The sequence below is a fragment of the Lissotriton vulgaris genome, chromosome 10, assembly GCF_964263255.1.
Source record: "Lissotriton vulgaris chromosome 10, aLisVul1.2, whole genome shotgun sequence".
NCBI lineage: Eukaryota > Metazoa > Chordata > Amphibia > Caudata > Salamandridae > Lissotriton > Lissotriton vulgaris.
The window spans coordinates 1,104,992,841-1,105,009,988 of NC_141698.1; the positions used below are offsets into that span (position 1 = coordinate 1,104,992,841).

Genomic DNA, 17,148 nt, shown 5'->3' on the forward strand with positions numbered 1-17,148 from the left:
CAGACGTGGCAATCGTTCTGCCCAGTGAGTCTGTGGAATCCAGTCCACATCATATGGTGAATTGGGTTGTGTGTCTCCTGTCTGCAACTGCTTCAGCAAGAATGGCACGGGCCTCCTCCGGGCACTGAGGCAGCACCTGTGAGGCCATATCCCTGATAGTCTGGCTTCGTGTCCACTCGGGGATGAGGATGGGGTCAGGGCTGACCGGGGGCACAGTCGACACCGGGAGCATAGTCTGGATTGACGTCTGGGATGGCCGAGTAAGATCGACCGGCATCGATCTGGATCTACAAGGACCTTCTGTAGCCGCTAGCGTTTAAGTCCCTGGGCCCCGACCAACTTGCGGGACCCGAAGGTACGTCGGCGGAGCCGGGCTGCCAAAAAAGGGATACCAGGCCTCTAAGAACTTCTGGTTCTGGACAGGAGATATGCTCTTGCTCCCGGAAAGAGAGGGGCGTGGAGCAATTTCAAAAGTATGCTCCGGAGTCCGCACCTTCGAGCATAGTTACTGAAGGTAAGCAACTTGGTCTTTTGGCCCGTAGTGGACCAAACTTTAGAAAAAATAAAAATGAAGGACACATAGATAGCAAAAGCAATGGGGGGCACTGAAAACACCAGTTCCCTGTAGCTTCTTTTACTGCCCCTCCTACTGTGGAATTTCAGAGACCACCTCCTCTGATACTTCCACCTCATATCGGCACAGCCAGGGCCAACATTCCTCTCCCAGGGGTTATTTTAGAGGGTTTTACTTTGGCAACAACTCCAGAGGCAAGGGTAGTTCTAAAAAGGTGCTATGCCTGCCACCAAACCGTGACTTTCCTCTTATACCCTCCCCTGACCACATAACACCTGTCAGGGGATGCCCGAAAATGTACTTACCCACATGGCATACTGTTCCCTCAGACCAGTGGGAGTTGGATATTATCCAACATAGGTATTTTCTGGTGCTCACTTCCACGCCTCCCACCAGTCCACCTAGCAAACAGACCATCAGCGGAACATCAGACACTGATCAAAAACGAGTTCAAAGCCCTCCTCCTCAAAGGAGCTGCCTCCCTGTCCCCAATCATCAGCAGGGGTACAGGAGTGTACTTGCTATACTTATACGCAAAAAAGGACCGGTCCCTCTGGCCCCTAAACAAATACATCCTTTCAGAACACTACCACATGGTAACCGTTCCCCCGCTTCTCAAGCTTGGCAACTCTATGGCTGTGCTAGATCTAAAGAACACATATTTCTACATTCCAATACACCCAGCACATCGCAGATATCTCAGGTTTGTGGTAGGCGGAAGGCACTTCTTGTTCAAAGCCCTCCCGTTTATGGTCACTACTGTACCTAGGGAATTCATCAAGTGCCTTGCGGTGGTACCCGCTTACCTACTCAGACAGGATGTTCATGTCTTCCATTATCGGGACAATCGGCTCTCCAAAGCTGCCACCCGTTAACTGTGCCTAAACCACATGCAAATTACGATAGATCTGATTTATTGCTTAGGATTAACCATCAACGCCACCAAATACCAACTCCAACCCGTACAGATCCAGCCTTACCTTGGTCCTAATTTCCACCCCGGAATAGGCTTAGCCTATTCTAATTCTGCAAGTATACAGCCCTTTAAAGCACGGATTCCCTTGTTCCAACTAAATCAACAGCGGGGGCGCTATGTGGCGCCAAACCAAGATGGCCGCACTGTAGTGAGGCCTTGTCAGATCGAGCCTTTGACTCATCCTCCAGATCATCCTGACTGGGAAAAACTGCCCGGACACCTCGGAACTGGGATCGTGACAGCCCCCTGATCTCAGCGGTGGTAAAATCGTGCTAAACGCCTGATCGGAAGCGGAGAGATCGGCCTGTTTCCTGGGGGCTGACTGCAGTGCTGGACCGCGATCTGCCGACCGGTCGGCTCAGCGCGCCAGGAAACTCCGGGGCTCTGAGGCCTAGTCGAGGCTGCGCTCCCAGCTGCTTGCGGACACTGCTGGCACTGGTGGACTCCCTGAGGGAACTACATCGCGGCGAGAAAAACCCCTGTGTATGCAAGGTGAGCCCTGCCTGGGAAGAGGGGATAAACTTACAGCGCGAACTTCAAACCCCTTGGCGGGAACTGCTGCGAGGCCTACCTGACCCGACACCGGGAATATATACCGGCCGGCGCCCTGCCACACAGTCAAGGACATTGCCTGCCATATCGATCCCAAGCACCCTAGCTGACTGCGCCCGGCTGCCTGGCCCGTCCGCTTCTTAGCGGCGGCCTCCCCGCAGCTCACCAGTCACGAGAAGCGGCCTGTACACTACCCTGAGGCCCAACACTCTGTCGTTACGGATGTCGGGGCATACCCGCCCTTCAGCTGCGGCCTTCCCGCCTCCCAACAACTGCTGGCGTACACTCACCTGCTCATCCTGTGACCTGGGGGCCTGGGGCTTGACCCGTAGGAAGGAGACTTCACCTGCAACCGGGACGACGGATCCGGTTGGCGGAGGGTGCGAGTGCGGCCTGGCGGACATTGGGAACTGCCCCTCCACCAACTTGAGGTGCCGAGCCTGCTCCATGCCATATCATTCCGGGTGCTGAGCTGGCCGGATAGCACCGAGGCCCCAATTGTAAACTGATTGCTGCACACCTCTGGCAAGGCTTACCTCCTCACCTCTGGGGCCTGTCTGGTGGGCCGTGAAACTGCTTCTCCTCCCAACGTCACACAGCAGCGCGCGTCCTCCGAAAGGGTAAACCCAGAGCCCGGTCTGCCTTCTGTCCTTCTGCCTGGACAAGTGTTGTAAAAGAGGTACCCGCAGGCCACAGACAGCTGGTGCATAAGCCGCCCCTGATCGCCTGAGGGCTTAACAGAGAGACGCTGAAGCCACGGATTGCCGGTGGCTGCAACTAACAGCAGAATCACTTCCCCCCCCCCCCCCCTCTCTGCCCCCCCCCCCCCTCCCGTAAGCATAGTCTCATGCCAGATGTGACATTGCCTTCCCCTCCGTGACAATTGGCTGCCTCCGTGACCTGGAGGATACTGACTGCACCCTGCCTTAGCTCACAGCGAAAAGTGTCATCACACGCCACATTTGGGATCACGGCCTTTCCTCGCCCGGTTTACAGCCAGAGGGGACGACCGGACTGACCTGTTGTGTCCGCCTGCATATCTGCGATTGCTGCCACTAACAGCGCCAAAAGGGGCGCTCCAGACTCACGCTACGCCCTAAGCCCCACGTGCAGGTGCGGCCTGCGCCCCCTCTCGCGAGAAGTGCAGTGGCCGCAATACCAACCTGCCCCAACAGTTCTCGGGTCGCTGGCCCAACACCTTCCTCACTACACCCTGGCCTCGGCCGCCACATCGGCCTCGCGAACGCCAAGACGCGACATGGGGCGCAGCGATGCCAAACAATCTAAGATACCATTTGAGACTAAAAGAAACCCCAAGAGTACACAAGACCCGGAGGGCAGTCCCAACGCCCGTGGTCCCCCAGACGAGAACTGGAAAACCTTGCTGATTAGCATGCAACAAAGTCTATCAAATATTGACTCCAAGATTGACAATATCAACACTCGCATGGATAGCGTGGTCACAAAGCTGGAAAGCCACGACACCAGAATCAAAGATGCGGAGGACAGGATCTCTGTGCTGGAAGATGGGGCCACCTCAAACAGCAGACAGGTGTCCCAAAAGAGTCATTGCCGAAAAGAACGAGGATTTGGAAGCGAGGTACCGTCGCAATAACATTCGCGTCATGGGTCTGGCGGAGACCACAAACACAGGGAGAATGGAGGTATTTATCGAGAATCTGGTCACCGAACTCTTTGGTAAGGAATCCTTCTCCCCGCACCTAATAGTCGAGCGAGCCCACAGGTCCCTAGCCGCGCGCCCTAAGCCAGGGGCCCCTACGCGCACCATCATCGCGAGATTCCTAAACTATAGGGACCGGGACGCGTTGCTTAGACGGGCAAGAGAGATCAGCACTGTAGGATACTGCAATACTACGCTCTCCTTCTTCCTTGACTTCACCCCGGCGGTACAGGAGGCTAGAAAGAAATTCGCAGGAGTGAAGAAAAAACTTCAGGAACAAGAGATACCATACGCCATGCTATACCCGGCGAAACTAAAAATCACCTACCAAGGCAACAACTCTTCTTTCAAAATCCTCAACAGGTGGAAGATTTCCTCAAGCAGCACAAGAAAAACAAGGATAGGGGAAGTGCTGAAAGACAACGCTCCAGATCCACATCGCCTATGAACCACCAAGACTGAACTGTAGCCGTGGCGTCTGTCATGTCCAAGATGAGTATGAACGAGCACGACTTCAGTATCCGGTGAGGTACATTTTCAAGTAATTGTATGACCCGGTTTCAATAACTTCTGGTGCTCGATCACCCACCTCCGTCCCACGTAGTGAGTCCAGGAACATACCTGGCTCCGAGTGGGTGCAAGTAGGGAGGTGGATGACAGGTTGGGCGCCCCCCTAGAACTGACCCCCGATGGGCGAACCCCCAAATACCCCTTCTGCTAGCAGAATAGGGGAGACTCTGTCTTTACTTCTGTTTCTAAGTTAGGGAGTGGGAGGGTTGACTTTGGGTGGGTGGGTTCTGAATACCCGGCGGGTTGGGGTTGCCGGTGTGGGTGGGGAAATGTTCAAACATGTTGCATACTTGGACGGACCCCTAGTTCCGGCCCCCCATATGTGCGAACCCCTCCTCTCTCCTGGGAGGTGGTATTTGTATTCTACTCTGTTTAGGGAGTACTTAGAATGAGTTTTGGGGAACCGGGTGGGGGTTGAATTCCCGGCCAGTTGGGGTTGCCGGTGTGGGTGGGAATGGGTTTTGTTCCACTACCTTGTCATTTTGGATTGGTTGTCCCTGGGTGGTCCGAGGGGGGGGGTTGTCTGCGGGAAGTGTATGCTATGTTCGTCATTGAAAATGCTTTGGTCCTAAACTGTGTGATTTTATGCTACATAATGCTGCATCTGTATGAATGGGTGACGTAGAACCTGAGTCGCCTGCGCTTCAATTCCAGCTGGTGTCATGGAATGTTAGGGGACTGAATAACCCCAGAAAGAAGAGACAAATCTTGGGATATCTGGACAGGCAGGGGGTCTCAATTGCTATGCTCCAAGAAACGCATCTGTTGTCTGATAACACCTCTCACTTTGCATCTCGTTGGGCTTCCTGCAGGGTTTTTTCCTCCTACTCTAACTACGCCAGGGGTGTTACGATCTTGGTCAGGCGGGGTTTGAGGTTCCTTCCTGCGGGGACGGAGGCGGATCCCGGGGGGAGATACTGCATGGTCTGGGGGACTCTACACTCCCATTCGGTCCTTTTTGCCTGCTACTATGGCCCTAACGTCAATGACACCTCATCGCTGCTCACATTATGGGGTAAAATTCAGACCCTAGGTATAGGTCATGTGATACTAGGTGGTGACTTTAATGCCGTCGTCAGGCCGTGCATGGACCGCTCTCACCCACAAACGGCACACTACTCTCATACTCAACGTGTCCTCTCTTCCTTGCTTACCGATCACTCCCTCATTGATTCTTGGCGACACCTACACCCTTCCCTTAAGCAGGGCACTCGCCACTCGGCAATACACTCCACATGGGCGCGGTTAGACTATGTGTTCTTGTCATCGGGCCTTTCCCCCTGGCTGATCAAAGCCATACACCTCTCAAGGACATTCTCCGACCATTCCCCGGTCCTCATTTCATTGCGCATCCCCCTTGCGACCTCCCCGTATCTCTGCTGGCGCTTTAACCTCTCACACCTTACTGATTCCGCTTTCAGGGCTGACCTTGAACGAGACATTCAAGATTTTTTCGACCGGAATGTAGGGTCGGTATCTGACCTCACTGTGGTGTGGGAGGCCTTCAAGGTCACTGTCCGTGGGTGGTGTATCTCTAAAGGGGGTGGTGTACTCAAATCCATACGGGGGAACTTCGCAAACTTGAATCCGAATTGCGGGAGCTAGAGCGCACTAGTGCGAGCGAGTCCCTGGGCCATTCTTCTAATGCCCTCCTTTGTGATAAACTGAACAAATATACCGAGGCGGCGGATAGGGAGTGCAAATTCCTCGGCAAGCAACATACAGCGCGGGTCTTCGGGGAGGGAGATAGGCCCGGTAGGGCTCTTGCCTCTGCTGTACGCCCCCCCTAGGTACAATGGCTATGTCACCACCCTGTTGGATGAGCACCAAACTCCGCAACGAGACCTGCCTGAGCAACTCCGCATTCTTACCAAACATTATTCCTCTCTTTACACCTCTCATAGGTCGGTTCCTATTGACCTGAGTCCCTACCTAGATCATACTGCTATAGCCTGGCTTGGTCCTTCCCAACAAAAATTCCTACACCACATACTCTAAGTGGATGAAATTAAGGACGCCATCATGTCCATGAAGTCGGGCAAATCGCCGGGTTCCGATGGCCTACCGGTCGATTTCTACAAAGCATATATTCATATCCTTGCCCCTATGCTCCAGCAGGTTTCTTACGCCTCCCTTGAGGGTGGCCTTTTGCCCTCGTCCTTGCGTGTAGCACTCATCACTTCCCTATTGAAGCCAGGCAAGCCTCCTGAACACTGCGACTCCTATAGGCCCCTCTCGCTCCTTAATACGGATGTCAAAATCCTAGCGAAGGTACTACCATCCCGCCTCAACCTGCTAATGGAGCGCCTGGTCCTTCCTGACCAGGCGGGTTTTGTTCCCAATAGGGCGACCTCCCACAATTTACGCACCCTTCAGGCCGTCCTACAAGACATTAACCCCAGATGCGAAGCTGCGGCGGTATTTCTCGACGCCACCAAGGCGTTTGACTCCCTTGAGTGGGACTACCTATTTGCCCTCCTTGAATGCATGGGGATCCCTTACAGCTTCCTCAACTGGATTAAGTTGCTTTACGGTGAGCCGCGCGTTTCCGTCCTCCTCAATGGAGCACGATCTGCCTCCTTTCCCATCCGTGGAGGCACCAGACAAGGTTGCCCCCTCTCCCCCGTCCTATTCACGATAGCCATTGAGCCGCTTGCCGCCAAACTCCGACAGCATCATAACCACCGCTCCCTGATATACCCGGAACGACAGCTCCTAGTCTCATTATATGCAGATGACATCACCCTCCATATCGACAAGCCACGAGACAACCTTAACCCTCTGCTACGGGAAATAACTAAGTTCGGTGCTATCTCGGGAGTTCAGATTAACTGGTCGAAGTATGCCCTCTTCCACTTAACTGATAAAACCACACGATTCCCTCTGGACTATCCTCTGATATGGGAATCCGAGGAACTCAAGTATCTCGGTGTAGTGGTCTCCCGTGATCGCGAAGCCCTCATTAGGGCTAACTATGGCACTGCCCTGGACAAAATCACCGACAACATTTCTAAATGGATCCATCTCCCACTCTCGATGGCAGGACGCATTTCCCTAGTAAAAATGGTTGTCCTTCCTAAGTTGCTCTACCTATTCATCAATATACCTTATAGCCCAGGCTCACACTTCTTTTGTGCCCTTGATTCCCAACTGTCGAGACTGATCTGGGGTGGCAAACAGGCTAGGATCAGTTTAAAGATGCTGAAGTTACCCTATCACCAAGGCGGGTTTGATGTTCCTGACTTTCGGAGGTACTATGACTGTGCCCAGGCACACTTTGTGGCATACTGGCTTCATCCCCCTCCCTTCATGGCTCATCTAGCGGTGGAGGATGGTTATATGCGTCCCATTCAACCATCAGGATACCTTTATACCGACTCGAGTGCGACCGACCGGGACCCTACTACTGTGGACTGCACTGTCCAGGCCTGGCGTCGTATTGCGGCTCATATGGAGGTTACCTTTCTATACTCACCATGCATGCCCCTAGCTCACGACCCTAGACTGAGCATAGCCGGGGAGGAGATAGGGCGCAAGTTCCTCAAGAGGCTAGCGATTCATACCTGGGGGGATCTTTCCCTCCAGGGGCAGTTCCGCTCCTCGGCGCAGTTTTTCGGGGAAAACCCCCCCACTGTCATGGACACATTCCTTTATGTCCGTTTAAGGCAGAATGTCAAAGCAGGCCTCCCGAACTTTCCTGAAGAGCCGGAAACCCTCCCCCCCTTACATTCGCTTTTACAAACCGAAACCCCTAAGCACGTGGTATCCATGCTGTATAAACATGCTCAGCCTGCTCCATCGCCTCCCCCGCTCAAGGCCCGCAGCGAGTGGGACGGGGACCTTGACGCGCCGCTCTCTGACGACCAATGGGAGGAAAGCTGCACGCACACCACCGCGGTAACCGGTAATACTCGTTTGCGCTTAATCCACTATAAATTCTTGCACCGTTCTTATTTCACTCCTTCCAAACTGTTCCGTCTTGGCCTCCAAAATAACGACCGCTGCCTCCGTTGCGGAGCGGAAGGGGCTGACTTCTTCCACCTGGCGTGGACCTGCCCTGCAGTGGCGGAATATTGGCGTGCCATTTTCAGAGCCTTATCTGATATGGTTGGGATCGGTATGGAGCCCTGTCCCAAAACTGCCTTGCTGGGGCACGCGGTCCCGGCACTGAAGGCACACAAAATATTTTTTGCACCAGGCCTTCTGTTGGCCAAACACCAGGTTGCCTGTAGATGGGGCAGGGGACGAGCTCCCAAATTCAAGGTCTGGCTCCATACGATGTCTACCTGGCAGGATCACCTGCACAATTATTCTGAACTCTTACTGCACAAATCACGCCCCAAAGATATATGGGGGCCCCTCACTGCCTATCTGCTCCGCCAGCAGAGCGAAGACCAACCTGATACTTGAAGTGCTCTTCCCCTTCCCCCTGTCCCTGGCCTGCTCCTTGCCCCTGCCGTACTTCTACTGCACCGCCCTCTCCCCTTCTTTCCTTCCTCCTGGGAGTGCGCTCCGGAGTCCGAGCCTGCCTGTACCCTGCGCCCTGTCCCGCTTCTCTCCCCCCACCCCCCTCCTCTCCCTGTCCGTACGCCTCCTCTTCATAGATAAGTCCTCCTGTACTCAATGCCCAGCTCCGCAGCCTGACCACTACCAATGCGGCGCCCTGTTACTCGCGACACCACTATGTTACACGTAGCGTTACACACATGACCTCGGCACTCTACTGAACTCGCAGACTTAGAGATGTGATGTCCCTATCTGAGGCCGTTAGGCGTTGGGCTCTGTCACAACATTCGCCTGTTAGCGGAGTACCTTCTGGGGATGAACAACAATTCAGCAGGATAAGGCAACAAGTAAACAAGTGGGGCCTCAAACTCCACCTCTAAGTCCTCCTCTGTTACTTTTGCAAATAGGGTTCACTCAAATAGACCTGTTCGCAACCGTGGAGAGCGCCTAGTGCCCAAACTTCGCCTCCAGGTTTCCACACCCACAGTTCAGCGGCAAGCACTATGTATGAATTGTTCAGGGATATTTGCCTTTGCTTTTCCTCCGCTCCCTCTTCTTACATGTGTGGTTCGGAGGCTTCCGCCAGTGCCTCTCTCTCATCCTGGTAGCTTCCACATGGGCTCGAAAGCCCTGGTTCACAGCTCTGCTCGACCTTTCTCTAGTCCTGCACAAGAGGCTCCCCAGCAGGACGAACGTTCTCATGCAAAACCATGGCGAAATCAGGCACCCGGATCCCAGGTCCCTCAACATAACGATCTGGGTCCTGAGGGCATAAAATGTGGATACCTTAATTTTCCTCCCTGAGTGCATGATCATTCTCAAGGAAGTCCTCCGATCTCCCACTCGTGCATGCTATGCGGTCAAATAGAAAAGGTTTGTCTGCTATTGTCATTCCAAACTGATAGGCCCTTTTCAAGATACAGTAGAAAACATTGTTTGCCTTACTTAAAGATTTCTTGCAGAGCCTTCGCCCCCATACAGTTGCATCTAGCTGCAGTTGCTGCCTATTGTCAAAATAGGCAACACATCTCCCGTTTCAAAATATCATTAATAAATGCCTTTATGGAAGGTCTTACAAGAGATTCTACTACGGGTTCCACCAGCCCTCTCATGGAATCTTAGAATTGTACTAGCACGACTCATGGGCCCTCCTTTTGAGCCCCTTCACACATGCCCCCTTCAATTTCTTTCTTGGAAGGTGGCAATTTTAGTTGCTATTACATCACTCATGCTTGTCAGTGAGATTCAGACATTAACCCTGTAAGAACCCAAATTCACAGGCACTGGGTTATACTCCGGACCAACCCCAAATTCCTGCCATATGTAGTGCCACTTCAATCTCAATCACTTTTATAGACCAACTGTCTTTTTCCCACCACCATACTCTGTTTGGAGTGAGCTATCCATACTTTAGATGTCAAAAGAGCCCTCGTGTACTACATTGATAGGGCAAAAACGTTTAGAAAACTCAACACCTTTTTGATGTTTTCTCCTGAACCCCTTAGAGTAAAGGCTATATACAAATCAGGCATTGCCAGATGGATAGTTAAATGTATTCAGATATCTTATGCTAAAGCTAAAATGACTTTGCCTGCTCCTCTTAGAGCACACTGCACTGTGCCTTCCTGGGGAACATCCCAATAGCTGACCTATGTAAAGCAGCTACCTGATCTACAACACACACTTTCACTAAACACTGCTGTTTGGATGTTGTAGCACGGCAACAAGCTAATGTTGGCCAGGCAGTGCTACGTACACTTTTCTAAATAATTAAAACATCCACAGACTAGCCACCGCTTTTGGGGAGGACTACTTTACAGTCTATGCAATGCATGCGTATCTACAGCCATGCATGCCTCGAACGGAAAATGTTACTTAGCCTGCAAGCATGTGTATGCCATGTAGTGCCTTAGATTCACATGCGTCCAACCCCTCCCCGGACACCTGTGGCCGTTGCAGTATCTCCTAATATATCCCTTTTTTCTCTAATGCATGAACATCTCTTACCTATCACTTGGTTTCACACTCCCTCACCTGCCATGTGGGGAAAAAGCAATCTAACAATGGATTATATGGCCATACATATCACCAAAGGGTGGAGTCACTATTCCTGTAACTCGCAAGACTCCTTAAAAGAAAAACAACTTGCACACAGCCAGACCCAACACTAGACAGCAGGAGTATACCAAGGATGTGAATCTATGGCACTACATGCCAAGAACAGATGCTTACAGGGTAAGTAAAACTTTCCTTTTTATTGTTAAAAGGTTTGCAAGAAGTCTAGTTATGACGATTTTCTATGGGGGGAGGGGTCCATGATCATCTAAATTTCCTTTCTCCCCTCCACAAATCACAGTAGGATATCTGGACTAATTTACACTACAGTTTTACTAGGACACTGATTTGTATATCACCTCATGCATACTCCCACTCCACCAGTTCTAATATTGCTAACCACAATGGACTTAATCTTTCTCAGCTGCATTTATAGAAAGGGACACTATTTGTACAGCAAAGTCTGGTTAACTAATCTTAATCAAGGCCATAATTTGTATTTTCATACTACTTAATTTAAAGGCACTCTGTATGGCACATTTTATAACATTAATACCTATCTCTTATTATACTTTAATGCACAGATACTAGCACAAAATAGATTTCTGTGCTTTCCGAAATCGGGGTTTCTTAAATAAGAAAACATTGGGAACATTTTGGAAATAATAAAATAAAGTAGCAAAAGCTGTGAGGGTTACTGGGTCCAAGTTGAGTACTGCTTGTGGTGAGGATTCAACTACTCTGCTTGCTCAACATGTGTAAGGAAAGATGCTAGTGTTTGTGAAGTAGCTTCTTTTAAGAAGAGTGCTCCCAAACATTCTGGAGCAGCAGGACCTAAAGGTTGCACTTCTGTGAACGTCGCGTTGAGCCATGTTCTGTAGTAAAAAGGATTAAAGAGATGTATTTGGTACTTTTCCGGACTCTTCAAGCTGTACAAATAGTTCTCACTGAGTTTTCATCCATAATCATGGTGCCCCATGAACAGGATCGGGCCTCTGTCTCTCAATTCCTGTGTTTTGGCTTCACTACCCACTGACGCACACCCCAATAATTTGGCACACGAGCTCTCTGCTTAGGTCTTTCAATGGTTATATTGTTTTATTTTTCTTTGTAGACCGCTGCATGTTGCTGCTCGCAATGGATTAACTGTTGTTGTTCAAGAACTCTTGGGAAAAGGAGCAAGCGTTCTCGCTGTTGATGAAAATGGTAGGATCTGTTTTTCTATCCAGCAACTAAAGTTTAAGCTTTCTGACTGAGGCAGGATGGGAGCTCTTTGGGTTGGGAAGACCGGTTCCATAAACTGTAAACCTCACAGCAGAGTATTCGCCTCCATGGGAGCAGGGCAACAGGTTAGCACCAGGTTAACTTTTTCCCGAAGCTCTGTCTGCTGTAAGGTGGCACTTGTCACAGTTTTGAAAGTCTTTAAGATTGCAATCTAAAACTTTCTGAATGAGGAGCACATGTTGTGATACTGGGCTGGGGAGAGGATGTTGGAGGCTATTGTAAGGGGTCTAGATTTCGTCATGTGACTGCAAAGATTTTCTGTCACAAGCGAGTGTCACAAACTCAGGTAATACGTTAATGCACTGGAGAGGTTGAAAATGGGGCTTGTTGCCACATTAAAAGCAGTGGTGATGCCACACCTACAGTGTACAAGTTGAGAGAGTGGTGATGTAAGACATTTAAAAAAAAAAGGGATATAATCTATTCCAGGGAAGAAGTGAGAACCTAGAAGGATGTTGTATTGGAAGTGGGACTTTAGATTAGGTTGTCAAAACATGGTTTTTCAAAAATGTGAAGTTATTCCCAGAAAGGGAAAATAACTTATTTGCAGTAAGAGCAGTAAATGGATGAATTCACTTTAATGCATGGATGGTGAGGGCACACTTCATAACTGGGATCAACAAGGCCTGTATGGATACATTAAAGAGTGGGAGAACAAATGTAGTCACCATCAGCTGCCTCTAGCAGGTATATGAGCAGGACCTGGTGGTTCTCAGCTTTTGTCAACTCCTAGGCTTTTCTTATGTAATTGTTCTCTGCAAAGCTGCACCTGACTTCATATATATATAAAACCACGTGTAAAATCTAACTAAAGGATGGGTGCAGTGGATAGTGCTGTTGAAGTAATTAAACGTGCAGAATGCCCGAGTCCATATTGTCTGGGATTCTGCTAAAAGCTAGCTCTATGTGCTGCCAAGATCCCACTATGTGTGAATTGGTCTTGCTATTTACAGGTCGTTGTCAAGAATGATAGTGCAACATTCTAAAGGTTATATTATTCCATGTCGAATATGTATATAGGTGACTGCATAAATAAGTAAATTCAGACCATGAATGGCTACAGTTGTTTCACTATTGAATTACTAAATAAGAAAACATTATAAAAACAAATTAACTTCTAATACAGCAACACTTGAAAGTCTGAGTTTATTGAATACAACTCAAATCTACATATATTACCTTCCTTATACATATATACCTTCCATGTACTTATGTATCTTTATATGTATTACTTTACTTCTAATTCAGCATTTCCAATGCACTACCATATTTCTCACCCTATGTCACGTCTCAATGTGTCCTCTACCTCCACTCAGACTCATCCCAAACCCCATTCTACTAGACTCTTCTCTCTACCCCCTTGCATGATCTCATACCTCCTCTATTCAGATATCCCAAACAAGCCTTTCTAAAAACTCTCCTCTCTGACTCTTCCCCCCCCCCCTTCACCTTCACTGATCCCAAACCTCCTCCTACTGCTATGAGCTCCAAACAAAAACTTTATAGACCCTTTTCGCTTCCCTCTTCTATCTCTCCACTATCCTTTTCAATCCAACTAACCTGTCCACTGCTAAAATTAATTTCATATTTCCCTAGACTAGTTCCCCACTAATCCTGTTTGAGTTCCGGATAGTGTGCTACTCGCCAAAAAGCGGTTTGACATCTCATCAGGGGTAGCTAGATCTATATAAATGCAATTACAATTGCAATTGAAGAGTCTGTCCTCTCACAGATTTCAATCACCAACATTTCAGATTAGAATGTAAATTGCAAGCAGTATCTCACAGACACCAGAACAATTGAGGTGTCCTCAGTTTAAGGTCTAGAAGTGTTCAAAAACAGCAGATTCTCTAATTGTGGAGCATCGAGACCTGGATACTTGCAGTCACTTGTGGAATTAATAAGCCAAGGAATTTGTGCTGTATTGAGATCTTCAATTTGAGGCGGTGAAGAGTTATCTGGCCAAATTCAGTTTGCACTCGGGTTTGTTCTGCCTATCTTATCTACCCTTTCCTTAAAGCAAACCTTGCTCTATTAAACCTGAAAGACAGTCAGAGAGCAAATGGTGTCACTGTGTATGCTAACAACACCATGATGGAGCAGCCTGGCACCCACAATGTTAGTTCCATTATTGCTCACACCACAGAAGCTAGGATCTACCTTTCACCCCGTTTTCAAGGGTTCTTCTCAGTGTTTTTAGTCCGGAATTTGGCAATTATTTTTCGAATTCAATTGCGCCTTGATGCTATTGCATGAGTGCCTGTGCAGAATTTAGCAGTTGCATATCCGTGCCTGAACCCTATAATAGATGTATTTGGTGCCATGACGTTAGTCACTATCGATGCAGCCAAGTGTTACCCTAACGACTGGGACGCCATGCGCTTAGTGACCCATACTGTGAAATGGAATGGAAGAAAGATGCGTGAATCGTCCCTGTGTGAAACACAAAGATGGTGCAAGCTGCATCGGTTACCATCAAGATTGCCATATTCCTCTTGACACCCATAAATGAGGCCATATTGAGATGACACTTCACTGCCACTCTCTTGCTCAGGAAAATAAAAACGTTATGGGTGGCTTGCTTGAATTTCTATTATCCACTTGTAATTACTCTTGGCCACAATCCAGCCTTGACCCTGCTCCAGTAGGAAAAGTCCAGCCCCAAATATTAGGTAAGGCATCCTTTGAACAGAAACACAAGAAACCGCAGACTGGTATCTGTCTATTTGGGCCTTGTCTGGGTGTAGCTCCAGTTCAATGAGCATTGAAAAAAAAAATTGGGCGTCACACTGAGGAAGTATTAAAAGCGATGGGTGGATTGCTTGAATTTATCTCAGCCACAGATAATTACTCTTGGCTGCAATCCAGTCCATCTTTTTTTTTTTTACCTCCATGCCACCTCAATCATCCACATCACGTAACAGTCCTAGTGGTTTCCAGCCCCATAGAACTGGCTTATTTCCAGAAACCTACATTCCAGACGTTTGCAACCACAGCACCTACTGGTACAAGCAAGATGGATCGCACACCACTAGCCTCTCCTCCGTGTCGCCCCTTGGCACTCTGGTACATGTAGTGCATGTAGATGGATGAGTAAAAAGTAGTTCACCACAGTTGGTGCGAGTAGGTACTCATTATCCCCAAGTTCTCTGGACCCGAGGCATGGCCCAGGTTTCGGGACAGTTTCCCTCGTTAGCAGAGCAGTGTTTGGGGTGGATGAGAAGGCCGCCAAGTAACCGTCACAGGCCCTGATGCCTCTCCGGCGCGCAGGTGCGTCTCCAAGAGCTCGTCAGCTCCCCCGTGAGCCCTGAGCTGACAAGCTCTTGGAGACGCACCTGCGCGCCGGAGAGGCATCAGGGCCTGTGACGGTTACTTGGCGGCCTTCTCATCCACCCCAAACACTGCTCTGCTGACGAGGGAAACTGTCCCGAAACCCGGGCCATGTCTCTGGTCCAGAGAACTTGGGGTTAATGAGTAACTACTCGCACCAACTGTGGTGAACTACTTTTTACTCGTCCATCTACATGCACTACATGTACCAGAGTGCTAAGGGGCGACCCGGAGGAGAGGCTAGTAGTGTGCGATCCATCTTGGTTGCACAGCACCTACTGGGGCTTCGGCATTGATGCTTTGTTTGGCTGCATTCAGGGTCAGACGTTTGAGAGCAGCGATGCAGCTGATCTCCCTGCTTCCTTCATCTGATACCACAGTTGAACTTTTCTATGCTGAGTAGAGCTAAAGGAGAAGGCGAAAAAAAGCATAAAAGAGACCATCTTTGATACTTGCAGCAGACAGCTCTATACTAAGTAGTCCTATGGCTGTTTCAGGATGTGTATGAAGCAGCTGGAGTGCCTAATCTTAAATTCTTTCAGTGCTTAATCTGCCAGGTCACAAGAGCTGCAACAAGATGGTATAGAAGCTGTGTAAGAGATGTGTCCTTGTTGGACCATCACGTTTGTCTAGACAAGAATGGTCAAGAGAGCACAATCCTCAAATGGAAATACATTCAAGACTAAAATGATTTATAGTCATAACAGCAATAGGTCCAAAATGCAATCAGCAACTTATAGTGTAGGACAGAACACAAATAAAGTTCAAATTTATGCCATCTTTTTCTTTATTAATCCTTAAAAGTGATTTTCCAATTGATAAAACGACAGCCGACACGTGTTTCGTCCGTACTATTCAATTAGTACAGGGACTTTTTCAAGGCTAATGCAGCTAAAATATGCGACACATGTGTCATAAAATCATGTAGATGAGAATGTGAACATAAAGCTCCAGTTCAATAGCAATCGTCCTGATTATCCAAATGGTTCGATCCCAATGAAGTAACTGGATAGATGTAAAGTTAAGTCTCACACTATGAGTTATGTATAACCACAATGGAGAAATCCAATTGGGTCACACGTATTGAAAAGCCGGAATGAGTGGCAGGATGAGGAGGTCAAACAGTACTCGGTACTCAAAATAATTTTCCACATTCGAATAGGAAGATAATACAAAGAGCATAATAATGATCCGCATACATCTTGGTCAGGCCATTTCAATCATTATTATGGTGGCCCACTTCCGGGTCGCAATATCTCATAGAGGTGTACTATTGCACCAACGCACTATAGAGTCGCCTCAAGGTGTGTGCGGCGCAAATGAAGAGTCTAACGCCACTTGATACTGGCACTCTGTAAACGTTGGTCGGACTGCTTGTTAGGCTACTGGGTAGTCATGACGTGGCCAGGCGGGAGACATTGAATAGATTATCCTAGGACATCTAAGATCTAAAATAGTTATTTCTTTTGAAGTGGTTAGAGGAAGCTTGTTTTAAAGATTCAAAAAGAGATGGCCCACTGCAGTATTAAGGCTCTAGTCTCCAATTTAACAAGTGGAAGCAGCAGGCCCAGCCTTCTGAGCAAGAAAAACCAAATGAGGAAGGGGTTCAGGTTGAGAGAG

The 17,148-nt window shown here is 49.0% G+C and overlaps 1 protein-coding gene across 4 annotated transcripts in view; it reads left to right on the plus strand.

The window, feature by feature from the left end:
* ANKRD28 (ankyrin repeat domain 28) overlaps positions 1–17,148 on the plus strand; it is a 730,284-nt gene that overhangs the window by 700,822 nt on the left and 12,314 nt on the right. For all 4 annotated transcript variants that reach the window (XM_086942193.1, XM_086942192.1, XM_086942190.1 and 1 more), the window contains exon 27: positions 12,029–12,120. In XM_086942193.1, the coding sequence (XP_086798319.1) occupies positions 12,029–12,120 (92 nt within the window). The remainder of the gene's footprint in view (positions 1–12,028; positions 12,121–17,148) is intronic.